General features: G+C 40.0%; 1 protein-coding gene across 1 annotated transcript; it reads right to left on the reverse strand.

Moving 5' to 3' along the window:
• Positions 1–1,090: 1,090 nt before the first annotated feature.
• Positions 1,091–25,832, reverse strand: AK3 (adenylate kinase 3). Its single transcript, XM_043970863.1, has 5 exons — positions 25,451–25,832; positions 11,932–12,051; positions 7,468–7,640; positions 2,837–2,955; positions 1,091–1,684 (listed from the first exon to the last, which is right to left on the reverse strand). Exons 1-5 carry the CDS (start codon positions 25,602–25,604, stop codon positions 1,564–1,566), a joined length of 687 nt encoding a protein of 228 aa, XP_043826798.1. The 5' UTR covers positions 25,605–25,832; the 3' UTR covers positions 1,091–1,563.
• Between the last annotated feature and the right edge of the window lie 1,428 nt (positions 25,833–27,260).

Here is a 27,260-nt window from a genome sequence, read left to right on the forward strand (position 1 = left end):
CATAGACTATTCATTGGAAGGACAAATACATAAGCTGAAGCTTAAATTCTTTGACCACCTAATGAGAAGATGGGTGTCATTGGGGAAAAAAACAAAACCCTGATGTTGGGAAAGACTGAAGGCAAAAGGAGAAGGGCATGGCAGAGGATACAGTGTCATGGAAACAATGCACATGAATTTGGACAGACTTTGGGAGATAGTGGGGGATAGAAGGGCCTGGTATGCTATGGTCCATGGAGTCACAAAGAGTCAGACAGGACTGAATAATTGAACACAAAATAAAGATGATCATTCATTTTTTTAGTGCCTCTCTTAAAAGTCTATTGTCACAATCAAATGAGATGCATGCTATGGTACTTTTTAAAGGTTAAAGCACTTTACAAATGATAGAATGTTTTCCTAATGAATATTAAACAGTTTTGATAGTTCATGGCATCAAATTGGATTTAGAAGGGAAGGAAACCTCACTGGGTCAGCTAGTCCAACCTCATCATTTTAACAAATGAGGACTCTGAAGCTTAGAGAGGCTAAGTTATCTTTCCAACATTACACATCTTCCAAGTAGCAGGAATCAAGATTCATGCTCAAGTTCAGTGGCTCTGAATCCAGCATTCTACTCTATAGGTTCTCTTGAGAAAAGACAAAATTAAAAGAGAGGATGGTTTTATGGTTGTTTAGTGGTTTCAGTCATGACTGACTCTTCATGACCCCATTTTGAGGTTTTCTTGGCAAAGATACTGGAGTGGTTTGCCATTTCCTTCTCCAGCTCATTTTACAGATGAGGAACTGAGGCAAACAGGGTTACATGACTTGCCCAGGGTCACACAGCTAGTAAGTGTCGGAGGCTGGGTTTGAACTCAGGATGGTGAGTCTTTCTGATTCCAAGCCCAGTGCTCTTTCCACCGCACCACCGCACCACCTTAGCTGCCCTCAAAGGAAAGGATCCTCACCAGCACATTCTAGTCATCAAATAAAGCTGACTCACATGTGCCTTATTGGAGGCATAGATGAATTGATATTCTATATCAATGATTCTCTAAGGCAGATCCTCAAGATGTTTTAAAAAACACAGTGCTAGAAACTCCTGAGCTAAAGTCAGAAGAAGGATTTTTGTCATGGCTTTAATCTAAAAAGGTAAGGGGTAAGAGAAAGTCTCTGGATAATGTATTTGACCTCAGTGCTATGTAAACATTGATTCTTTTCCTGAAGAAGAGGGAAGTGGTAGAAGCTGCTCACTTACTGAAAAGGACATCGTACTGTTTTAAAATGACCAGTCATCCTTTTGGCTTTGCCATTTTACAAAATGAAGTGTGATTAGATACATAAATAGGATAAAAAAAAACTACACAAACCACTAGGAGATGAGAACCAGATCGCTGCAATAAAGATTTAAGAAACTAAAGTCTTCATGATTGACTCATCACTTCGTTTCCAGAAAAATTAGCAAAAATGAAAGTAGATCATGATCTTAGAAGAATTCCTATATAACTGAACCCCATTATTCAGAAGCTCCTTGACAAAGAGAACTAGTTTTCTACTTTTCTTATAGTGATTTGTTCCTCTTCAGGGAGTCACTGCTTCCTTCTGAGTTACATCTGGCAGTTTTGTTTGGAGGAAGGCATGTACTTGGGGCCAGATGATGTTGGTTTCTGTTCCAGAGAAAGTTTCCAACACGCCCTTGTTCCTAAAAAGAAAAAAGAAGACAACAAATAAATATTTTTATTTTTCCTACTCAACTATTTTAACGTGGTTTGATTACATACATTCATTCATTCATTCATTCATTCATTTATTTATTTTGGGTGAGGCAGTTGGGGTTAAGTGACTTGCCCAGAGTCACACAGCTAGTAAGTGTCAAGTGTCTGAGGCTACATTTGAACTCAGGTCCTCCTGAATCCACAGCTGGTGCTCTATCCACTGCGCCATCTAGCTGCCCCACATTTTATTTTTAAATAAATGCTTTATTGTTTGTTTTTTTAAATCCCTATCACTTCCAAATGGTGCTCCCACCCAAAAGAACTTTCCCTTAGAACAAATTAATAGGGGCAGTTAGGTGGTGCAGTGGATAAAGCACCAGCCCTGGATACGGGAGGACCTGAGTTCAAATCCAACCTCAGACACTTGACACTTACTAGCTGTGTCTCATGCCCCGCCAAATAAAATAAAGTAAAATAAATCAAAATACCTAATCAACTTCCCTGTTAAAGGCCAAAAAAATGCAGACAAAGAACTCTAGGAGAATCTAAAGGACACAGAAAGTCCCTTAGGTGGGTCCTCAGCATCATACTGAGAAGTGATGCTCTCTATGCCGTACAAGGAGACGTGGACCAAAGCTGAACACATAGACTAGATGGGGAAGTTCTAGTACTTTGTAGCCTCCCAAATCCAATGTTAATGGTATTGCTTCATTTTGTGTTTGTATGAAATATTGTGAATTCTCAAAACACCACATACACCTATATTCAAACATAAGTTGTTAGATTATTGGAGTTTTATCTTTTAAAAAAATTAATTCCAGAGCCAAATGAGTGGGGTTTGAATGGTGAGTACCATTTTGTATTTTTGTGTGCCAACCTTCTCATCTGTACACAGATGAGAACTAAATACATATGCCCTCTACGAATACCCATGAATTACATAAAGGAACATGTGGGTAAATAATTTATCGGTGGGGGCAGGTAGGTGGCACAGTGGATAAAGCACTGGCCCTGGATTCAGGAGAACCTGAGTTCAAATCCAGACTCAGACACTTAACACTTACTAGCTGTGTGACCCTGGGTAAGTCACTTAACCCTCATTACCCTGCCCCCCCCCAAATAAATAAAAAATAACTTACCGGTAATACTCCAGAACAGGTTTTGTTTCAGCCTCATAAGCCTTTAGTCTCTTGGTAACAGTTTCTGGTTTATCATCCTCCCTTTGTATAAGAGGCTCTCCGGTAATATCATCAATGCCCTAAAAGTTGGGTCATGAAAGAACGAGATCAGTTGCCTTTTTAAAAAGATGCCCATTATCTACCAGTCTGAAACATAAACCTCTTAGCCACCAAATATGCCGCAATTTCCAAACTACATGCAAACTGAACAAACAAAAACCTCCCACCACCTTGGGTCTTTCACAATGGAATTGACCCAACAAGAGAGAATCTAGGTGCCACAAAGCCCAACGTGATTGCAACCAAAAGATGTCAGCATCACCAGAGAGCATTAGTTCTGGTGGAAGACCTTTGTCTCAGAGTGACAATCTAACTAATCTACATTTGACTTCATGTCATGACAGTTTCAATTAAAGGCTGGGAAACTTGCCTTCCAGACTCTGAGCACATTATCCCTCTCCTTTGCTACTAACACTATACAATCTCTATTCATTCAACCTCCCGGTTCCCAGAGGAAACTTCTGGAAGTACAGACATGGGTAAACCGATTATCCTTTTCTGTCGTTACCCAGTAGCCACCCCAGTGGACCTCTCATCTGGACCATACATAGGCTGCTGCTGCTTCTTTTTTTTTTTTTTGTGAGGCATTTGGGGTTAAGTGACTTGCTTAGGGTCACACAGCTAGTAAGTGTCAAGTGTCTGAGGCCGAATTTGAACTCATATCCTCCTGAATCCAGGGCCGGTGCCCTATCCACTGTGCCACCTAGCTGCCCCCATACATAGGCTTCTAACTGGATTCCTTTCCTCAAGTTTCCTCCTCACTCCAAGCCACCCTCCACTCAGCTGCCAACATGACTTTTCTAAAGCATGGGCATGACCATATCCATCAATCCAACCCCACTCAAGAAGCTCCAGTGGCTCCCTCTTATCTCTAGGATTCATTATAAAATGGTCTGTTTGGCATTTTCACCTCTTTATAATCTGGCCTCTTTACCCCTTTACAGGCTCCTCCCCTGCATATGCTCTATGTTCCTGCTACCCTGATCCACTACTTTCTCTCACACAACATGCCATATTTCTTTCTTTCTTTCTTTCTTTCTTTCTTTCTTTCTTTTTTGCGGGGCAATGGGGGTTAAGTGACTTGTCCAGGGTCACACAGCTAGTAAGTGTCAAGTGTCTGAGGCTGGATTTGAATTCAGGTCCTCCTGAATCCAGGGCCAGTGCTTTATCCACTGGGCCACCTAGCTGACCCCAGCATATTTCATTCTGGGCCTTTGCATTTGCTCTCTCCCATGCCCCAAAGACTCTGCCCCTTCACTTCCAGCTCTTAGCTTTCCTGGCTTCCTTCAAGACTCAGCTCAAATCCTACCCTCTGCAGGAAGTCTTTCCTGGTCCCCCTGGTTGTTAATGCCTTCCCCTTTCAGACTGGCTTCCATCTCTGTACATATCCTACATGTTCCTGTTTACTTATAGATTGCCCTCCCCCATTAGAATATAAGTTCCTTGAGGGCAGAATCCTTGGCCTTTCTTTGTATCTCCAGCACTTAGCACAGTAGCTGACATATAAACAATATTAAATAAATGTTTGTTGACTGACACCAAGTACTCTCAGAACAAACCCCCTGGGTAAAACAGCTTTGGTCAAACCTAAGGGTTTCTAAGACTCTTTCTAAGATTTCAGTGCTTGTGATATATGGCACACACTATAAAAAAACAACAACAAACAAACAAAAACCCACACAGAATTGTTGAAGACTATGAGGCAGCAAAGTAAGATGAAAAGAACACTGAACTAGGAGAACCACTTGGAGTCTTGTCTCAGCTCCACCAGGAACTAGCTTTGTGACCTTAGACAAGTCAAACTCCCAAAGATCAATTTTTTTCTCATCTGTAAAAAATGACTAAACTGTTCATACCCTCTAACCCAATATTATTCTTGGTCTCCAAGAATTTCTAAGACAAAGGGGAAAGTCCCACCGCTATATGACATAGTAGACAGAGCAGTGAACCTGGAGTCACAGAGACCTGAATTTGGATTCAGCTTCAAACACTTACAAACTGTGAAACCATGGGTAGGTAAGTCATTGAACTGCCTTCTGCCTCAGTTATCTTATCTGTAAAATGGGGATAATAATAGTACTTCCCTCCAAGGTTATAAATTGTAATATTTGTAAAAGTTCTCTGTAAATACTAGCTATTCAATAGCTTTAAGCTATTCAGCCTTAGAATGGCACCAAGGGGCAGCTAGGTGGCGCAGTGGATAGAGCACCGGCCCTGAAGTCAGGAGTACCTGAGTTCAAATGTGACCTCAGACACTTAACACTTGCTAGCTGTGTGACCCTGGGCAAGTCACTTAACCCCAATTGCCTCACTAAAAAACAACAACAAAAACAAAACAAAAAAAAACAAACAAAAAAAAGAATGGCACCAAGACTTTTGGAAAACGCTATATAAACAAAAATATTGATTGTGGTACTTTTTGTCTTAGAAAAAAGCTAGAAAGAAATCACCCTTACAGTATGAAAAAATGAATCATCATAAATAAAAGTAATAAATAATAAGAAAAGATGAATATGAAGATTTCAAAGAAATACAGGAAAACTTGCATGAAGTGATGCAGAGAAAAGAACTAAAAACAAGAATAATAATAATTAATATTTACATAGTGCTTTTACAAATATCTCATTTGATCTGCACAACAATCCTGGGTAGTTATTATTATTTCTATTTTAGAGATGAGGAAATGGAGGAATATAGCAGCTAAGTGACTTGCCCAGGGTCACATAGCTACTAAGTACCTGAGGAAGGATTTGAACTCAGCTCTTCCTAACTCCAGTCTTCTATCTGAAGTGTCACTTAAAATGCATGGTGAGTGAATTATGTAAATGAAAGCAAAGCAAATGAACTCAGATTAAAGACCAATGATGGTTCCAAAAGACAGATAATGAAATACACTTGCCTCCTCTGGATAGAGAAGTATCAAACTGGAAATCCTGAATGCCATCTACACTGACAAACCATTCTTTGTATAGTTTGATTTTGATTAACTGTTTTACTTTGTGGCAAGGCAGGGTTCTATATTGGGGAGAAGGGGTAAGAAATACTGGGGAATATTTGTGGGCTTTAAAAATGATAGGCAGGGGCAGCTAGGTGGAGCAGTGGATAGAGCACTGACCCTGGATTCAGGAGGACCTGAGTTCAAATCTAGCTTCAGACACTTGACACTTACTAGCTGTGTGACCTTGGGCAAGTCATTTAACCCTCATTGCCCTGCCCCCCCCCCAAAATGAGAGGCGTCATATGAAAAAATGCTCTAAATCACTACTGATTAGAGAAATGCAAATTAAAAGAACTCTGGGGTACTACCTAACACCTATCAGTTGGCTAATATGACAAAAAAGGAAAATAATGTTGGAGAAGCTGTGGGAAAATTGGAACACTAATTCATTGTTGGTGGAGCTGTGAACTGATCCAACCATTCTGGAGAACAATTTGGAACTATTCCCAAAGGGCTATAAAACTGTGCATACCCTTTGACCCAGCAATACCACTATTAGGTCTTTATCCCAAAAAGATCATAAAAAAAGGAAAAAGACCCACATGTACAAAAATATTTATAGCTGCTCTTTTTGTGGTGGTAAATTGGAAACTGAGGGAATGCCCATCAATTCGGGAATGGCTAAACAAGTTGTGGTATATAAATATAAGGGAATGCTATTGTGCTATAAGAAACAATGAGCAGGCAGATTTCAGAAAAACCTGGAAAGATTTACATGGACGGATGCTGAGTGAAATGAGCAGAACTAGGAGAACATTGTACACAGTATCAACAACATTGTGTGATGATCAACTATGACAGACTTAACTCTTCTAAGCAATACAATGATCCAGGATAATTCCAAAGGACTCATGATGGAAAATAAACTATGGAATATGGATGCAGATTGAACCATACTGTTTCTACTTTTTTTGTTTTTCTTTTTTTTTGTTTTTCCCTTTTGTTTTGATTCTTTTTTCACAGCATGACTAATGCAGAAATATGTTTAATGTGATTGTACATATATAACCTATATCAGATTGCTTTCTGTCTTGGGGAAGGTAAAAGGAAGGAAGGGAGAAAAATTTGGAAGTAGAAATCTTATAAAAACTATCTCTACATGTAACTAGAAAATTATAAAATACTTTTTTGTGATTTAAAAAAAATGACAGGCATCATCAAAATATAATTTTAAAAGAAGGTCTGTAACACCCAGTCTCCCTAAGAAGTCTCATCTAAAATACTAACCAGGCCTAACACTGCTAAACCTGAAGATAAGGTCCATTCTGAGTGGCATGAGAAAAGACAGAAGGGGGTTAAATGTCTTTAAAACAGAAACATCAGGGGGCAGCTAGGTGGCACAGTGGATAAAGCACCCGCCCTGGATTCAGGAGTACCTGAGTTCAAATCCGGTCTCAGACACTTGACACTTACTAGCTGTGTGACCCTGGGCAAGCCACTTAACCCCTATTGCCCCACCAAAAAATAAATAAATAACCCAGAAACATCAAATATTATACACACATTAATATTTTTACCACAGATAAACACTCACAATTTTTCGAGGAGGGTTGAATTCAGTGTTGTAAACTCGGCCAGAACTTGGGTGAATCCAGCGAGAGGTGAGACGTTGCTTAATAGTCTCAAAGGGTACATTCAGATCAATCACTGTATCTATCCGGTAGACTTTGTCCAGGGCTTCAGCTTGTGGGACAGTCCTGGGAAAACCTTTTTTTTTTTTTTAAATTTAAATAAAAAAAAAAACACAGAAAAAAATAATTATTGGATTTCTTAACCTACCACCTGAAATCCAGTTAAGGTGACCACATGTACTTGGATAATTTTTCTATGGCCCATAACCCTCCCTAGCATACTTCATAGCTATGTAATGTTAAACAAGTACCCTACTTCTAAGACTCATTTCCTTCATCTTTTTCTTTCTTTCTTTTTTTTAGGCAATCAGGTTTAAGTAACTTGCCCAGGGTGAGCTAAAAAGTATCTGAGGCCAGATTTGAACTCAGGTCCTCCTGACTCCAGGGCCAGTGGCCTATCTACTGCAACAATTAGTGCCCTTCCCACATCTTTGAAATGGTGGAATGTGACAGCAGAGGGCCAGCAGACCACCAGATTGTCTCTAAGGTCACTTCCAGCTCTGTAACCGTGATCCTATGAACTATAATAAATTTTTATTATCATATGATCAATGGTACTGAAAAAGCATAAGGCACTCATGGGAAAGGTTCCCAATATTCCCCCCTCAAACTCTTTCCTGCTTAATGATCAGCTATAAAGGAAATCTAGCTTTGTAGCCCACTGATCACTGGGGTGATTCAGTGTAGGAACAGAGTTTATCAGAAGAACATGAGATTAAATTGCTCAGGGTCACATAGCTACTCAGTATTGGAGCTTATCAAATGCAGGGTTTGGAGTTCTTTAAGAGCAGCCCTCTTTATACTATATCATCACCTTATTATCTTTCTATCTCCTTTCCTTCTTCCTTGGACCTTTCCCCATGAGTCTGAATGAAATGAGACCTACCCATTCTTTTCAAGGAAATTATAACACTATAGACAATTCTCAACTTTCCAATGGATTATTGTCCCAAAATGCATCAGTTTCAATGAGAAAATATATTCCAAATTCTAGACATCAAACTTATACTGCTAGAATGGGCTGCTAAGGCCTATTTTACATTAAATATAAAAATAATAGTAAATGGAATTAACATAGCCCTTTAAGGTTTGCAAAGCACTTTACATACTTTTATCCCATTTGATCTTCACAACTCTGTGAGACAAGTACTGAAGTTATTAGGTACATTTGATAGATGAAGAAACTGAAGCTTAGCCTACCCTTTTACAATGTATGCATATCTTGTATGAATGATTTTTTTTACGTCTACCCCATTAGAGTATGCACTCCTTGAGGGCAAAGACTGTATTTTTAGACAGTACAATATCTGGCACAGAATTGGGGCTTAATTAATCCTTATTTGACTGACTGACTGACTGACTGACTGACTGACTGGCTTGCTTGCTTGCCCAGGATCCCACAGCTATTAAGGACAAAGGTAGGTTTTGAACCCAATTGTGATTCTGAGTTCAGCCCTCTTTCCACTACACCAGCACAATCCTGTGCTAATAACTTGCATTTTTGCAGCTTTAGGGTTTACAAAGTACTTTCCATACAGCTATCATGTGAGACAGAAGGAATGTGGATTAATGCTATGGAACCTAACCACCACATGCGATGTCCAGAGGAAATTCATTCAGGGTTCCACGTGAAATGCTAGAAACATATCTCTACATCTCCTATTCCTTTCCACAGCCTCCTTTCCCCAACTGCTCCCTAACAGACAGAGAAACAAAGGTTCCTTCACTTCCAAGGTAGTAGATTTCATGGCCCAGGACAAGGGATCCTGCAGGGTGGGGATTAGACTGGGTCAAGTGCAACAATGAGGAGTTATAGGGTTCATGGATAAGAATTAAGCTAAAAGTTCTAGAGGGAGGAAATGGGAGGAGGTAAGTACTGGACACTTAGACCTTGCTTCTATTTTTCTACACATTTTTAAAAAATCAAAGTAGGTTAAGGAGTCTCCTATGTGTTCATAAAGGCCTCTTTACCCAGCTGCTTCTTTTCTTCCTCATTAGAAGTTATTTGTTGTCTTCCAGGATTAGACTGCTGTGGCCATTTAATGATTCATAATGATCTTCTGACTTTTGAAGAGTAGAATTATTTTTCTTTAGGCATTTGATGAATGAATCAATTGCTCTGCTGTTGACACATAATGAGCTCTAGCAGATATCAGAATAGTTGACGTCCCCTGTGTGGGTTTGAATTCAAGCTCATTCCTCTTTCCCTCCCCCAGCTTCCTCTGTTTGAGTTAGGGACAGACAGACAGACCTTGAGGAAACTTTCTAAATTTTCTGGGTCTTGGTTTTCTTACCTATAAAATGAGGGGAGTTGACTAAGTGACCTCTGATAAAATTCTATGATCCATCAATACTGTAATTTTTCTACTACAAAGTTTGTGGCTGGATTTCTTAAAACTTTGCCTTTTTCCTCCTTCTAGCCAAGTGGTCTGTAGTATACTTCTATGACTAGATTTGGTTTTCTCCCTTAATGATTCTCATCATATATTCACTCATAAGTTTGTCTTCTTAAGAAAATTTTAATACATTATAATGTTAATATAACATACCATTACATACTATAATCTAATACTATATATCTTTTATACCTTTTGAATGAGTATTGAATCTCAGTGATGTTGATGAAATTAAATTTATCTCCTTGTGATAAGATGTCCAGTTTACTTTGTTTATTACCTATAGTTTGTGCATCTGCATATGGGCATCTGAAGCCTTGAGTTGGATCTATTTTTGGATATTTTCTTTTGTGAATTGTCATTCTCCTCTATTGATACCATTCTGTAGTATCTGGCTTGGTGGATATGTGGGTGGTTTTCTTTTTCTTCTTCCATTTTTATTTTAAGCCTTTTTGTTTTTGGTGGGACAATGAGGGTTAAGTGACTTGCCAGGGTCACACAGCTAGTGTCAGGTGTCTGAGGCTGGATTTGAACTCAGGTCCTCCTGAATTCAGGGTCAGTGCTCTATCCACTGTACCACTTAGCTGCCCCCTATTTTAAGCCTTTTTGATGAGATTTTCAAGGTTCTAGACAAATATATAGTTCTTCAGATCAATTAATCAATCAGCAAGAATGTATTAAGAACCTATCATGTAGCAGGCCTTATACTAAGGACTGAGCATACAAAAACAAAAGTGAAACAGTTCCTGCCCTCACGGGACTTATTTCCCATTCTAATGAGAAAAATAATACACACAAACATATATAGAAAGAGCATATACAAGCCAAATATAAGTCAGAGATCTAAAACCTATTTTCAGTCACCATGCTCTTAACCAGATGTTTGTGTTCCAAATCTTCTCTTCCAAAATCCCTACTTTCTTTTCTTTTCTTTTTTTCATTAGCAGGGCAATGAGGGTTAAATGACTTGCCCAGGGTCACACAGCTAGTAAGTGTCAAGTGTCTGAGGCTGGATTTGAACTCAAGTCCTCCTGAATCCAGGGCCAGTGTTCTATCCAGTATGCCACCTAGCTGCCCTGAAAAGTCCCTACTTTCAACTGACAGTGATAGAGACATTACTTATGTCGTTCAAGTCTACAGCTTCTTGCCCAACACTTCATCGATAACATCTAGGTTCCTTTCATCAATATCATTGGTCCCCCACATGAATCCCCAGGAATGGGTAGTGGTTGAAAGTATCAGGAAGTTCCTTGTCACATGCTAACTGCACCTTCGTACCCCTTAACAGATAGCCATTAACCACCCTGACTTTCTTGCCTTCTTCCTTTGAATAATCTCCTACTGGATACTCTTTCACATGATGGCAGCTATGGATCCAAACCATCATTGCCTGGAGCAGAAGAAAACCACTTCTTTCTCAGATGGTCCAGCTTCACCATCTATGAAAAGGGCTTCAAATTTTGTTACAGATCCAAACATTCAGCAGTTCTTACTTCTCCTCCGTCCTATTCTTCCATTCTCTGATCTTCTGGTACAGGGTAAGCTACCCCCTCAGCCTCTTCCATATCATTGTTTCTTCTTTATTTTCCTTCTGAAGCACATCTGCCGTGCTTTCCTAGAATACTTCATTCTACCTGATAAGCTACAGCAGAGAAGCATGTCTCCAATCATTCCCCTTCTATACTTTAGAGACTAACTTACATTTTGTGCATGCGTAGGTATTACTTGGCTTTGGCAGAAACACAGACCCAGCAACCTCCCTGTTGGTCCCTTCAAACTTCCTGGAAATACATTCCATGCTCCTCTGTTGTTCTTTTGGCAGCTCACTGCTATGGACAAACGTCTATCTTGCCTGAGATTTATTATATTATACAATACTTTGTTTTACACCTTTGATGCACCTATCATACAATATTATGTTATAGCCATCTGTGTTTATAACTTATCACGTTAATCAATGGCTTCGCTTACCGTCCAATAACCAGCTATACTGAGCTAGATTTTTCAGTTCATGCAGGGCTAGCCGGGTCATGACATCATCTGGTATGAGTTTCCCCTGATCAATGAAGGTCTTGGCAAGCACACCAATTTCTGCAGAAGGAAAGAATAAAAGAATCAGTTGAAATTAATCAAAGCTTGCTTTGATGCCTTTCAAAGCCACAAGTGGCTCAATTTTATAGATAAGGGTTCTGAAAAAGTCTAATCTTGTCAGTTTTCACAAAAGAGTCAGTTTGCTGGAATGGATTCAATCCAAATTTTCTTTCTAAGTGACCATTACGACTTACTTTATGTGTATAGAGATAGTCTAGTCCTCATGGAAAAGGAGAAAAAGCACTTGATTTAAAACCAGAGTTCACATCTTCCTAGTGGGTTCCTTGAGCAAGGTACCTAATCTTTCTTTCTGAGCCTTGGTTTCTTCATCTGTAAAAATTACAATGGTAAGGGGCAGCTAGATGGCACAGTGGATAGAGCACCGGCCCTGGATTCAGGAGGACCTGAATTCAAATCCGGCCTCAGACACTTAACTAGCTGTGTGACCCTGGGCAAGTCACTTAACCCCAATTGCCCCGCAAAAAACAACAACAACAACAACAACAACAAAAAAACAACAAAATTACAATGGTACTTGTACTACCTACCTCACAGGGTGTTGTTGCATGGATAAAATGAGATAATGCCTCCAAAGCACTTTGTAGCCATAAAGCACTAAAGGCAAGTCTTTGTAGCACAGTTCAAATTGAGTAAGTGGTTAGAATCTCATACTCCATGAACATTTTCCTCCAAAGCTTCAGTGTAGTATGAAGGTTTCCTTCAATGTTAGGTCAGTATAATGAAAACTCAGAAAGGTCCTACCAAGCTGGAAATCTCTCAAAGATGAACTGGGCAACAGACTGTGGGTCAGTCATTCAGGTATCAGGAGAGGTAAGTTTGGAAAGGAGCGTTACCTGAAGGAAGATTGGGATGAAAAACTGGAAATTGATTCTATTTTGTGGGGCAGCTAGGTGGCGCAGTGGATAGAGCAACGGCCCTGGATTCAGGAGGACCTGAGTTCAAAAATGACCTCAGACACTTGACACAGACCCAGCAACCTCCCTGTTGGAGGTTGTGTGACCCTGGGCAAGTCACTTAACCCCCATTGCCCCACCAAAAAAAAAAAAGACGCTTCTATTTTGTGAAGGTTTAATCTAGCTAGATTTAATATTCTTTTTAGTGTTTTTTTTCCCCTTGTAAACTTCACCTACTACCCACATCCTGGAGAAACAAGCCTATAGGTCAAGCTTTTGTCTTTTAATTACCTCCACCTTTGTAACCCTACCCATCACCTACTTTCCAGAGAAACCTGGTTAACCTAAAAGGTCAAATTTCATCAGTTTAAACTATTGTAGCAAATTTCAGAGCCTGCTAACTAATCCCATAGCAAGGGAACCTTTGTCTTGTTATCATATATTTTGGCCGTGGTTAAGTAGGGTTTCAGAAGGGGAGGTCCCAATGACCTCCCCTTGTCACAATTCTATGTCATCATTAGCCAATCAGAAGAAGAAATACCTCTGTTGCTTGCGATCTTGCTCTGTCATCTTGCTCTTGTCATTTTTTGTTAAAAAAAAAAAAAGACCCTGTCAGCCTTCCCTCAGGGTATTTGGTCATTGAGAGAGGCCACTGACCCCATTTATTGGTAACTGCTAGCTTTACTAATAAATGGATCATGCTCAGAACTTTGTCTCTCAAATTTTCTCTAATGATATGGTCATCGTAACTCATAAAACTAAGGCACAGAAGGAATTGTGATTTGTATTGATGGAAAGAGGACAAGGATCTTGTAAAGAAGCATAAAGTATCCAAAAGTCAGTAAGGTTTCAACTAGACAAAGACCTCTGATAAAATCCTGAAATAAATTTTAAAGAGACTCCCCTGGAATCTTTTCAGCTAGAGTTTCAAGGGGTTAGTTCAGACCTCAAAATACACAATTCAGCATAAAAACATACTCACAAAATTTTATTCTTGTCATTTTCCTTCAGATTTATAAGTACAAAAAGAATTGACTGCCTGAGACAACTTACCACTCATTTGAATAGTGGTTTGTAAACTTTGCACACACAAATACATACATATATATATATATATATATATATATAACATTAATTGAGGAGGGATCACAAATCTCAAGGCTCTATGTATAAATTATTCCTTAAAATTTTATTATATTCATTATATATTGTGACCTACATTTATTTTAATAATAGCTAGTATTTTTATATGGCTTTAAGGTTTACAAAGTACCTTACAAATATTATCTCACTTTATCCTCAAGAGAATCATGGGAATAGAGGAAGAATTTAGGACCAAAGAAGATAGAGAGAGCAAACCAAAATGTAAAATAGATAATTTTGATTATATAAAATTAAAAAGCTTTTGCACAAACAAAACTAATGTAACCAAGATTACAAGGAAAGTAGAAAATTGAGAAAGAATTTTTGAAACAAGTATCTCTGATAAAGGCCTCATTTCTCAAATACATAGAGAACTGAGTCAATTTATAAAAATACAAGTCATTCCCCAATTGATAAATGGTCAAAGGATATAAACAGGTAGTTTTCAGACAAAGAACCAAAACTATCTATGATTATATGAAAAAATTCTCTAAATCACTATTGATCAGAGAAATGTAAATTAAAACAACTCTGAGGTATAACAAAAAAGAAAAATATTGTATGTTGGAGGGGACGGTGGAAAACTGGGACACTAATATACTCTTGGTGGAGTTGTGAACTGATCCAACCATTCTGGAGAGCAATTTGGAATTATGCCCAAGGGGCTATAAAACAATGCATACCTTTTCATCCAGCAATACCACTGTCAAGTTTATATCCCAAATACATCCCCAAAAGAGAAAAAGATCCATTTGTACAAAAATATTTCTAGCAGCTTTTTGTGGTGGCTAAGAATTGGAAACCAAAGGTATGCCCATCAAATGGGGAATGGCTAAAAAAGCTGCGGTAGATGATTGTGATGGAATATTATTATGGTATAAGAAATGACAAGACAATTTCATAAAGGCCTGGAAAGACTTATGTGAACCGATGTATAGTGAAGTGAGCAGAACCAGGAGAATGTTGTGTAGTGACAACAATATTGTTTGATGAAAAACTATGAATGACAACTATTCTCAGCAATAGAATGATCCAAGGACAATCCCAAAGGACTAATGATAAAGCATACTATACACCTCCAAAGAAAGAACTGATATTGCTTGAACACATACTTGCTATTTTTCACTTTCTTTTTTTTTAATTCAAGTTTTCTTATACAAAATGACTAATATAGTAATGTTTTACATTTATTATTTGGGAGGTAAGTAATATTATCACCATTTTGCAGATGAGGAAACTGAGGCAAACAGGGTTAACTGACTCACTCAGGGTCACACTAGGAAGTATCTAAGTCGAAATTTGAACTTCCTGGCTCCCTCCCCAACACTCTATTCACTGCACCATTTAGCTGCCTTAGAGGAGGACACTGCAGCTAAAAGGCCTAAGAAAGCCCTTGCCATCTACTGGCTTGCCAGAAAAATCACAGCCAGCACAGGACAAGGGTGAAAATGAAATATCTGTTCTGCAGTTTCCTACAAAGTTTTCTTCTGGGAGATCATAATAACTGTGATGGGCTGCTGTTTCATATTTTATGTATTTGTTATTGTATACTGTTTTAAGCATGTCTATTGTGGTAGGAAATAAGTAGCTGCCTCATACCCAATATCTACTTTGTACATTGAGTACCTTTTCTAGAAGGGATCTTGTTACTCCTTTTTTGGGGGGTAGACCCTAAACATTAGCTATCTCTAAGTTTTGTTCAAAAGGTTCTCCCAGGGGCAGCTAGGTGGAGCAGTGGATAAAGCACCGGCCCTGGATTCAGGAGGACCTGAGTTCAAATCTGGCCTCAGACACTTGACACTTACTAGCTGTGTGACCCTAGGCAAGTCACTTAATCCCCATTGCCCCGTAAAATAAATAAATAAATAAATAAAAAGGTTCTCCCAAAGATTCCTGGGATGGGGAGAGAGGGTGGAGAATGAGGCAGAGCATTGGAGAAAATTGTGATCCCCATACTGAGGGTGAGGCCCTCCCAGATTGGATCCAAGCCCTGCTTAAGTGTACAGATGGGGTCCCTGATGGAAGAGAACACTACTCTTCCCTGGAGTCTCAAAGACTATGCCAGCACTTCACAAGCTCTGGCAGGCCCTGACAAGCTAGAAAGGTTTTAAACATGGGCCCAATGGTAGTTTTCATATCAATTGACTGAGGAGAAGATTAGTCCAACAATCAACAAGCATTATTAAGTGCTTACTGTATGCTAGGCACTGTTCTTTGTGCTTGGGTAGCTAGGTATAGGATGGGTCATCACCAAGTTAGCCAAAGCATGAAGAAATTTTCAGCTACAACAATGCTTGAAGATAGTCTACCAAGTCAGAGTGGGGTTGAAAATGGCATTGGTGGAAGAAGTACCTAATGATGAAATTATAGTTTCTTCAAGTGTGGCTCAAACATGTAATTTTAAAAGTGTTCAACTTAGGGGGCAGCTAGATGGTGCAGTGGCCCTGGAGTCAGGAGTACCTGAGTTCAAATCCAGCCTCAGACACTTACTAGCTGTGTGACCCTGGGCAAGTCGCTTAACCCCAATTGCCTTACTTAAAAAAAAAAAAAAGTGTTCAACTTAAATTCCAAGACTTTTGAAGTTTGAGACCAGCCATGGGATATATGATAAATACCTGGTGACTTATAATATGAAATGGTTTTAGAATAAGTAGGTTCCAGGAGGAAAAACAAGCAGAGATATATACATGTTATTTTCCTTTTTTCTTTAATTTATGAGTAGGCTTGGAGTGAGGGGATAGCCCAAGGGTTAATAAATCACTCTTTTCTTTTTTTGGGGGGGTAGGGGGGGCGAGGCAATTGGGGTTAAGTGACGCCCTGGGTCACACAGCTAGTAAGTGTCAAGTGTCTGAGGTCGGATTTGACTCCTAACTCCAGGGCCAATGCTTTATCCACTGTGCCACCTAGCTGCCCCAATAAATAACTCTTGACTGAATTTTAAAAAAATCATAAAGCTTGGTGGAAAAATGTCTAGAGTGCTAGACCTAGAGTTGGGGAGACTTAAAGTTCAAATCCTAGTTGTGTGTCCCTGGGCAAGTCACTTAAGCTTTGTTTGCTTCAGTTTCCACATCTGCAAAATGAGAACAAAAACACCTACCTCATATAGTTCTTGTCAGAAGAAAATGACAATCTGCTGTTGTTTTTGTTATTGACATTTCTGTTCGCAAGAAGTTTTTTAGCTATAAGCACAAGCAAAACAGTAATAGTTTCTGAATAAGAGTGTCAAACAGTAGTCAACATGTATATTGTAGCAGAAATATGTTTAACACAATAGCAACGTATAACCTATATCACATTTCTTGCTGGCCTCAGGAGGCGGGGAGGGGAGGGAGGGTGGAAGAAAAATTTGGAACTCAAAAAATACCTTTACATGTAATTGAGAAAAATTTAAAATAAAAAAATAAGGGAAGGGAAGAAAAAAACCATGTATATTGTATATTTAGGAGAGGAAAAGAAGATAGATGTCCAATTCTGAGAACAATTATGAGAAATTCTAAATTTAGAACAGCTTATCTTTTCTTGCTTTTTAAGGTTTGCAAATTACTTTCCTCACAAAACCCCTGTAAGATTAAAAAAAAAACCCTCAGGTACTATTGTCTCCATTTTACAAAAGAAGAAACCAAGGCCCAGAGAGGGGAAATCACACAGACTGTGTTGCAAGCTTGGCTCAAACATCAGCCTTCTTACTCTAATCACAGCTAGAACTGGAACCCATTTCTCCTGGATTCAAGACCAGTATCATTCATTCCATTATACCACACTTATCTTTAAATTTCTTCCACAGTGACTAGTATCAAACATTTACTAATCATTTACCAAGTGTCCAATATTGGGTATGGAAAGACAAGAATTAAATAGTCCCTACCCTCAAGGAGCATATATCCTATTGGAAACATAACCCAAATACAGATACATACCAAAATAAATCAAAAGGCAGAAGAAGACAATAGTAGAAGCTAGGGGGATCATGAAGGGTTTCATGAAGAAGCTAGCAAGTAGGCTGAGCTTTGAAGAAAGCTAAGGATTCCAAGAGACAGGGGTAAAGAGGGAGTACACTCCAGACATGGGGGGCACAGCCAAGTACAAAGGCACAGAGATGGAAAATGGAGTATTATGTGTGAGAAAGAAAGGGAAAGGGAGTAATGTCTTATAAGGTGTTCTAGGTCTTTGGGACTAATTCCAAGGATCATAGAAGTAATCAGGTTCTGCTACCTATTTCCCAGACACAGCTAGGTGGTTTGGTAGAGTTCTGGGCCTGGAGTCAGACACTTACTAGCTGTGTGACCCTAGGCAAGTCATTTAACCTCTGTTCACTTTAATCTACCGGATAAGGAAATGGCAAACCACTGTAATATTTTTGCCAAGGAAACCCCATGACCAGAATTGGCATGCTATGATCCACAGGGTCATGATGGGTTGGATACAAGTGAACAACAATCTCTTTCCCAATTTTGAGTAACTAATACTCGCTATGGAGGAAACTAGATGGCTCAGTGGATAGAGCTCTCAACCTGGAGTCAAAAAGACCTGAGTTCAAATCCAGCCTCAGACACTTACTAGCTGTGTGACCCTAGGCACTTCCGTTTGCCTTAATCCACTGGAGAAGGAAATGGCAAACTGCTTCAGTATCTTTGCCAAGAAAACCCCACAGACAGTATGGTCCACAGTCTCATGAAGAGTCAGAAATGCCTGAACAAATGTTCTCTATATAAATAGTTATCTCACATACCTTGCCTCACAGCACTAAGAGGTAAAAGCAAAACCCAACACATGACTCACTATATATTCCGGAGAGATCTATTAAAGGAGAGAAGTAATTTCAGAGATGAATTACAGGCAGCCAGATCTCAGATGGGTAAGGAATGTTTGAAGGCTGCTTTCAGCCCCTTTGGGTACTTCCAGAAGAGGGGCACCCTCCTCTGTGCCTCTAAGTTTTCTGATGGTCCTGTGCCAGTCTCCTTCAAGCTGATATAAGTATTTGTGTCAGTCTGATGATCAAAAGGATGTCTTTAGGAGCAACGTAACCCTGAGGCTGGATTGTTCCTGCTTGTATAGTGAAAAAGCTCCACTTTGGAAGTCTTTATCAACAAGGTCCCTTGACTTTCAAGTGGTTTTTTTGTTTGTTTGTTTGTTTTGGTTTTGGTTTTGGTTTTTTTGGCAGGGCATGAGGGTTAAGTGACTTGCCCAGGGTCACACAGTTAGTAAATGTCAAGTGTTTGAGGTTGGATTTGAACTCAGGTCCTCAGCTGGTACTTTATCCACTGTGTCACCTAGCTGTCCCCAACTTTCAAGTGTTTTTAAAGACTTGTGAGTATCAGTTAGCCAAGTGGCACTTGTCTGAGCTGGTAGATAGACATTTCCATACTGTATTTGATCTCTGAAACTCAGTGGCCTCATATGTTGGTGCCCATTGTCTGAGCAGAAATCAAAGATTAATCGATTCCCATACTTAACCTCATGATGATATTTAGTTGGTGAAATTGGAAGGTGGTGCTTATCTTAGGATGGTTAATTTGCTCAGTTTGGATAATAGTTAATACGATAAGAATGATTTTCATAGAAGCTACTGTTATTTTGGAGTGGGGCAGAGCAGGAGAAAACCTTTTGCAGAGTTGGAAGAAGAGGAAGAAAATAGTGATACTTTTGCCAAGTAAACTTAAAGGAGCAGTGCTTCAAAGAACACTATTAACTCAATATGCAAGTATAAAATTATAATACAAGCCATGTTTAATATAAAAGTTTCATCCACTTAGGAAGTTTCTTAAAAGAAGGTTTCCCCTCCTAGTTATGGTAAATATTAATAACAATAATGAAAATGATAACAATAATACAGGGCTGGACCATCATTTACCTCATTTCTACAAAGAAAAACCATGTCAGTGGCACCTCAAATCATGAATGGGGTCACAAAAATCAAAGGTAGGTCCCCACTATGGAAAGAAAGGCTACCCAGGACATAAGGCTGGAAAGATACACCGGAACTAGGATGTGAAGGGCTTTTTGAACCAAACAGAGGTGTTTATACTGGATCTGAGAGGGAATAAGAAGCCACTAGCATTTATTCAGTACTGGAGTGACATAACCAGACCTACACTCACAAGACTTGAGAATCAGTTGGACATTGGGTATGAGGAAAATTGAGGAAGGTTCCTAACTTGTGAACTTGGGAGACTGGAAAGATGATGGTGTCCTTGACAGAAAAAGGGACATTTAGAAGAGTGGTTCATTGCCAGGGAAGGATAATGAGTCCTGGTTTGGATATGTTGTTTGAAATGCCTATGAGGATATCCATTTGGAAATATGGAAATTTGATTATTAATCACAAGCTAAGGTGAGTCATTTTAGAAAATCCAAAAACTATACTTTGAAAGATAAGAAAGGTGAAAGGACAGATTTCAGAACTGTATCAGCTAAAAGTTGGAGTGATAGATACTAGAGCTGCTGTGAAGAATAGATCTACCTGAGCAAAAGAACAGAAAATCAGAGCAGTCACTCAGTGGATCAACTAGCCTGACTTAGGCTTCATACCCAGTCAAATGTTAATCAGCAAAACATTGTGGATCTACTCATCTTAGAAGTAGGAGAGGCAGAAAAAGGTTCAACCCAGAAGATACATTCATCAAGGTATTTTTCCAGACAGTTCCCAACATGGAACAAGTACACTGAGTACTTGGGTTTTCCCACTCACATACTTCCTTGGCAGGTTTCTATAAGTTTGTGCCCACACATTCCCCACAGATGTTGACCACATTGGTAGGAAGGTATGATTCAGGTTCATCTGTAGACTGTGATGCATATAGTTATGTACTACTTGAATATGAGAGTATATGATATCCATTTATTTTTGCCTTGTTTTTAAGTAAATAGTGATGTTTAAAATCTAAGTGTTATTATTTCGAGTGGCTCACTGTATAAACAGAAATTCATTAGTAAGGGTCCATAGTATTACTGTATTGGTGGGGAGATTATTTTCTTTCAACAAAATTATCCCCTGAAAACTTGAGCAAATTTGAGTTTAACAGTTTGATGATGGCTCTTCTTCTAGAAACCAGACCTGCTATTGTGAGCAGAGATTGAAATAATTGGGTCAGCCCAGAAAGTAAACAGGTATCCATGTGACCAAGTCAGAGGTATAAAATGCTAACAGTAGAAGTAGCCACCCCATATACCCATTACATAAACACTCAATAAATGTTTGTGAAGCCCACACAGACAAAAAATAAATAAGTGCCTATGGTGCAAGTATATGTTTACACATGAAGCAATCAAAATCCTAACAGTTTAGAGTGTTAAGGCAAAGCAGGGAGTAGAAGAAAAAAAGGTAGGGGCAGGATGAGAGGCAAGAAATGAGGAGGAATAGAATAAGTAATAATACCTCCCACTTCACATTTCTATAGTAATTTAGGATTTATAAAGGACTTAATCATATTAACCCTGTGAGGTAGACTGCACAAGTGTTACTATTCACATTTTACAGAAACGGAATTCAGGACTCAGAGGAGCTAAGATAGGTCTAGTTAGTACAAACCGTAACTTGAAGCACAAAAGAGCAGAGTGTGAGGAGGAAAACAAAGATATAAGGAATTACTCTTTTTTTACTTTGATGCTACTCAAGGTTGGCTAATACTTAAAATCCATGAGATGGCTTGAGAATTTCCAAGACTGACTCCTTTCCCAAATGCTAGTGTGATTTCAAATTTTGGTAACAAGATAAATACCTCCAATGTCATACCTTGAAAGTGTATATTGAGCTTCACTATCATTTATGACCTATAGTAACAGCTGAAATAACACCACCACAAAGTCCCCTTCAAACACTATTATCTATCTTCCACAGAAAAAAACCGTTCATAGTTTTCTACGGGTAATTTTTTTTTTTGGGGGGTGGGGAGGAGACATTATCTGACATCCATAAGCTAGTTAAAAAGGTTCAGTCATTTTCAGTCATGTCTAATTCTTTGTGACCCCATTTGGGGTTTTCCTGGCAAAGATACAGGACTGGTTTGCCATTTCCTTCTCCAGTTAACTTTAGGAAACTGAGGCAGACAGGGTTAAGTGACTTGCCCAGGGTCAGGTCATATAGCCTATAAATGTCTGAGGCTGGACTTAACTCAAGTGTTCCTGACCACTGCTCTATACACTGTGCAAGCTATTATTCCCAACCCCCTTATTTCAGTTGGATTTCTAATTTTGTCAGTTTTTTAAGGGGAAAAAAGCACAATACCACAAAAGGTCCCGATCAATCACCTCAACTTTGCTGGTCTGTCTGAAGTTATAGCCCCAATCATCCACAATTTCTTTCACAACATGACTAATGTGAAAATATGCTTAACATGATTGAACATGTACAACCTGTATCAGATTGCTTGCTGTCTTGGGGAGGGGAAAAGAAGAAAGGGAGGAAGAAAAATTTGGAACTCAAAATCTTACAAAAATGAATATTGAAAACAATTCTTGGGGGCAGCTAGGTGGTGCAGTGGATAGAGCACCAGCCCTGGAGTCAGGAGGACCTGAGTTCAAATCTGGCCTCAGACACAACACTTACTAGCTGTGTGACCCTGAGCAAGTCACTTAACCCCAATTGCCTCACTTAAAAAAAAAAGAAAAAAAAAGAAAACAATTCTTACATATAATTGGGAAAAAATACTATTAAATGGGGGGGGGGTAGAAAATGTAACCAATTCTTACAACAGAAATCTTTTTTAAAAAGCAAAATATAGGGTGTCCCAAAAATCTTAGTGCAGTTCCAAGTTTTAGTGGCTTAAAACTGCAATAAGACTTTTGGAACTTTCTGTACAAAGAATAAAAGGGCAAATGAGTTAGAGATATTCATTTTAGGGCCAAAGAACACCTAGATGTATGAAAATATTTTGAAAACAAGTAGATGCCTATAGATTGAGGAATTGCTAAACAAATTACAGTACATGAATGTAATGGAATATTGCTGTGCCGTAAAATAATTAAGAAAACAATGAATACAGAGAAGCATGGGAAAATTTTACACAATCTGGTGTAGATTCTGATGCAGTGAGGTAAGCAGAGGCAAGAAAACAATACACATGATGACAACCATGTAAATTTTTAGCAAAGAACAACCACGAGACAATCAAGAAAGTTTTGGGAAAGTACAAAGAACAAGCATAACTTCAAAGAAAAGATAAAGATAGCTGGCCCCACTCTTTTACGGAGACCATAAGTCCACAGCTGTGGTGCATTGCATTTGTTTTCAGACTTTTTTGATATATTAATTAGCCGTTTTATTGTTTTTTCACTTCTTCCTCTTTTTGTTTCCTTTCTTTAAAACTATTATCTGTTATATAAGATAGCTGGGGGGGGGGAGGTGGGAGACAGATGCTGAGAGAAATTTTGATGGTATAAATTTTTTTTTTAATCTCAGTAAAAAAATGTTTAAGGAAGTGTTTTGAAAACGATGATGTGTTGAGTATCGGTATAACTCTTTAGTCAGAATAATATCATGGAGCACAACCAGTTAGATCAAGAAAGTTGGCCCTTTTCTCTGTAGAGTTAAAATTTCTTTAGGGTAGGACACAGCCTTCACAAACACAAATCCTGTTTATTCTGTAAGAAGTAAGTCTAGGCATGGACAGAAGCACAAAGAGGTTAAGTAACTTCCATACTGAGCTCCCATAGCAAGTAGCTGAGGTGGGATTTCAATCCAAATAGGCTTGACTCCAAGCTTATCTATCTACTCTACCAAGACACTAAGCATAAGTGTCAAAAGTAAAATAGGAACCCAGGTTGGTCTGATCCTGCCTTTAAATGGCAACCCAGATGAAAAAATCTTGAACTGCAGTTTTGCACTCAGGAAAAACTCATTTAGAACAACTTTTTGCTGTTTGCAGAATTTGGCCACAGAAACAAAACACGTTTTTTGGAAGAGCATCAAGGAAAAAAGCTTCCCTTGATCAAAAAGCCTCCGGAAATCCAGAGGCAAGTTTTTAACTGCAAAGACGATGTTGAGGGGGAGGGGGAACCCAACAAGAACTGAGTGAACCGAAACAAAAGCACCCAGTCCTAAAATTATGGGGAAATTAAGGCTAGCTTGTTTCCAGGGCCATAAATGGAAAAAAGAAAAAAGAAAGAAACCGGGGAGGGAAGGGTGTGGTGGCTGGACGAATTTACTATAGCATGTTTAGCATGTTTTATAACCCGGATTTCCAGGAATGAAGGCACAAAGAAAGATTAACCCTTCGGGAGTGGTGATCACAGCTGAACAACTTTCTCAGAGACAGCAAGGAAATGGTTTTGAATGTACTGGGGAGACAAAAAAGCATCTTCTAAAACGCGAAATCTGGCCCAGCTATGTGACCCTGCGCAAGCCGCTTAACCCTGTTTGCCTCGTTTTCCTCATCTGTAAAATGAGCTGGAAAAGAAATGGCAAATCGCTCCGGTATCCCTGCCAAGAAAACCCCAAATGGGGTCCCCAAGAATCGGACACGACTGAAAACTGACTGAACAACAAAAAAGTCTAAAGGTTTCTTCACGCCACCTTTCCTCTGTCTCCTAATACAGGGAATGGGAGTCTTGTTTGTGGAGGTCGAAAGGAATAAAAAGAAGCTTCCTAGTGCTGCATGGCCGGCCAGAGGCGCAAGGGAAACTAAGTTATTGCAGACAACGGCGATTCTTTGCCCCGTCCCCCAACCACCTTTACATTGGGAGCAGAGGAGGCCGTCCCTTTCTCTAGGAGGGCTGGCAGAAATGGAATGGGAAAGTAATCGGTCTCGGGGGTCAGTGAGCTAGGTTATTATCCGTCGGGGTGCCAAACAAAGGGATTGTGTGCCCATATGCAGGACCCAAAGATTTAGAGCTTGGGAGGGCCCTCAGAGATCCCCAAGTACAATTTTAGAGCGGAGGAAACTAAGAACCCGGGGTGTTGGGTGATGAGCCAAAGGTCACTCAGGCCAACAGAGTACAGAACCCGAGGCCAGGAGCTAGGGGGTGGGGTGTGGTAGGGGAAAACAAAGTTCAGATAAGACCTGCTTTTTTGTCTTCCAGGAACGGGAAATCTAATCGATAGGAAGATAAGGTGTTAACAGAGATACCACATGATGTATATTACAGCTAAGTGACTTACTGGGATCAAACAGTACACCACCCCTCTCCAAGAGAAAGAGGGCACCGTCCAGCGTACTACAAGTCACATTCATGCCCCAGCCCCAGCCTCAGACTCAGACTCCAGGCTCGGGGTGTGGCTGTTGCAGGCAGAGTTTTGCACAGATTCTTTCCCCGGGAAGCATGGGATGGGGGCCCGTGGAACGGAGGGTCTGGAAGTAGGGAGGGTAGTAAGAATGCTGAGGATCTGCTCCTCCTGGGTCTCCCACCTGTTCCCTTATTCATGTTGTCCCGGAGCAGGTCCCCGCTGGAGAGATGCTTCAAAGCGAAGTGTTTGATGATGCGAGAGGACACGGTTCCCTTGCCAGAGCCTGGGGGCCCCATGATCACGGCCCGGAGGAGAACGCGCCCAGTCGACCCCATCTCCGCCAGGCAGGCTAAGCTCCCAGCCTCTGGTCGAGTCCAGTGGGAACCGGGCACCAGTCTCTTCTGCCAGCGCGTGCGTGGGCCGGCCTAACTCAGCAGCTGCTCTGGTGCATTTCAAACAGAGATGGGAGGCAGGGGAGGCCCGAGCAGTGCAAAAGTGCAAGCGGAATCACAGACCGAAGCAACAAGGCCACCAGCGGGTGGCTCCGAATCTAAGGAGGTGGCCTCCCGGAAGTGAACTGGCCGCACCGCCCAGTGCCCGCCCCACTTATCTGCCCTCCTTCTCCTTTCCAACTTCAATACAGCAGGCTGGTGGGGCCTGCCGGAGAGGAAATGGCTTCTTTTCATTCTGATTGCCGAGAGCCTTCCCCTCCATTCCTTCCTTTCTGTGTCCCATAGGAATAAACACTTTCTAGGATTCAGAGCCGAAAGGGGTCTTAACTCACCCAGTCCAATCCCCTCCCTCTCGTTTTACAGAGGAGGAAACTGAGGCCCATCGAGGTGAAGTAACTTGTCCAAGGGCAGGGAGTAGCTGCAAAAGCTGGATTTTAACTCAGATCCTCAGTCTCCAATTCCCAGTTCTCTTTCCACTCCAAACTATCAGGACAAAAATGTGACCAAATACTTTTCCCTTTATCATCTCAGCATCGATCATAATTTGGGAAGAATATTTCTTCCTTTCTCTCCTCTCCCTTTGTCTTTTTCTCTATTGGGCTACTATTTAGAAGAGGGATTGGACTTGTTCTTCTTGAACCAGTAGGGCTGAATGAGTAAGAGCAAAGGGTGGAAGTTCCAACAAAGAAAATTAGGGGTAATGACAAGAAAAACTTCCTAACAGAGGTATCATGAAGTGAAATGGACTCCTTGGGGAGAAAATGAGGTCCCTTTTACTGGAGGTCTTCAAGCAAAGGCCAGATGTCCACTTGCTTAGGTTGTAAAGGGATTTTTGTTCTGGTAGTATTCATTGGAAAAAGCTGCAGGGCTCAGTGGATAGAGTGCCGGTCATAGAGTCAGGAAGGTTCATCTTCCCGAGTTCAAACCCAACCTCAGACACTTACCAGCTGTAAAGCCCTGGGCAAGTCACTTAGCCCTGTTTGCCTCAGTTTTCTCATCTGTGAAATGAACTAGAGAAAGAAAGGGCAAAACCACTCCAGTATCTTTGTCAAGAAAACCCCAAATGGAGTTACAGAGTCAGACACAACTGAAAAAACAATGACTAGACAACAGTATTCATTAGACCAGCTTGCCTCTGAAAATTAGGTGATTCTGTGATTCTTTTCTACTGCCTTCAATACAACCAGGAGAATTTGTAATCTGGATGCTTGCCCAAATTGTGTGCAGCTATTGTGCACGACCTTCCATAGAAATGGCTCCATACAACAGGAAAAAGGCCTTCTTCTGGGTCTTTTAACATTACCTGGTAATGTTGTGTAACATTGTGTAACACCTTGGCTGTTTCCTTGTGTTCTTGCTTCATAACAAAAATCCATCTCTCGGATGACATTTTTATGACACAATGCATTCTCTTCAGTCTAGTTCCACCCACTATACATCTTTCCACTGCCCTTTATTACATTTTAAAATGTTCTTTTTTTTTCTTTTCCTTTTCATCATAATCCCTTCCCAAACACAGAACTCCAGAATGTCAGAGTT

This window comes from Dromiciops gliroides, chromosome 1, assembly GCF_019393635.1.
Source record: "Dromiciops gliroides isolate mDroGli1 chromosome 1, mDroGli1.pri, whole genome shotgun sequence".
Lineage (NCBI taxonomy): Eukaryota > Metazoa > Chordata > Mammalia > Microbiotheria > Microbiotheriidae > Dromiciops > Dromiciops gliroides.

Excerpts from the sequence above, each read along its gene's own strand:
- AK3 (XM_043970863.1), bottom strand. The coding sequence starts at position 25,604 with ATGGGGTCGACTGGGCGCGTTCTCCTCCGGGCCGTGATCATGGGGCCC. Across the intron at positions 12,052-25,450 it reads CAACATGAATAAGGGAACAG|AAATTGGTGTGCTTGCCAAG; the intron begins GTGGGAGACCCA and ends TTCCTTCTGCAG. Across the intron at positions 2,956-7,467 it reads TCAACCCTCCTCGAAAAATT|GGCATTGATGATATTACCGG; the intron begins GTGAGTGTTTAT and ends CCCAACTTTTAG.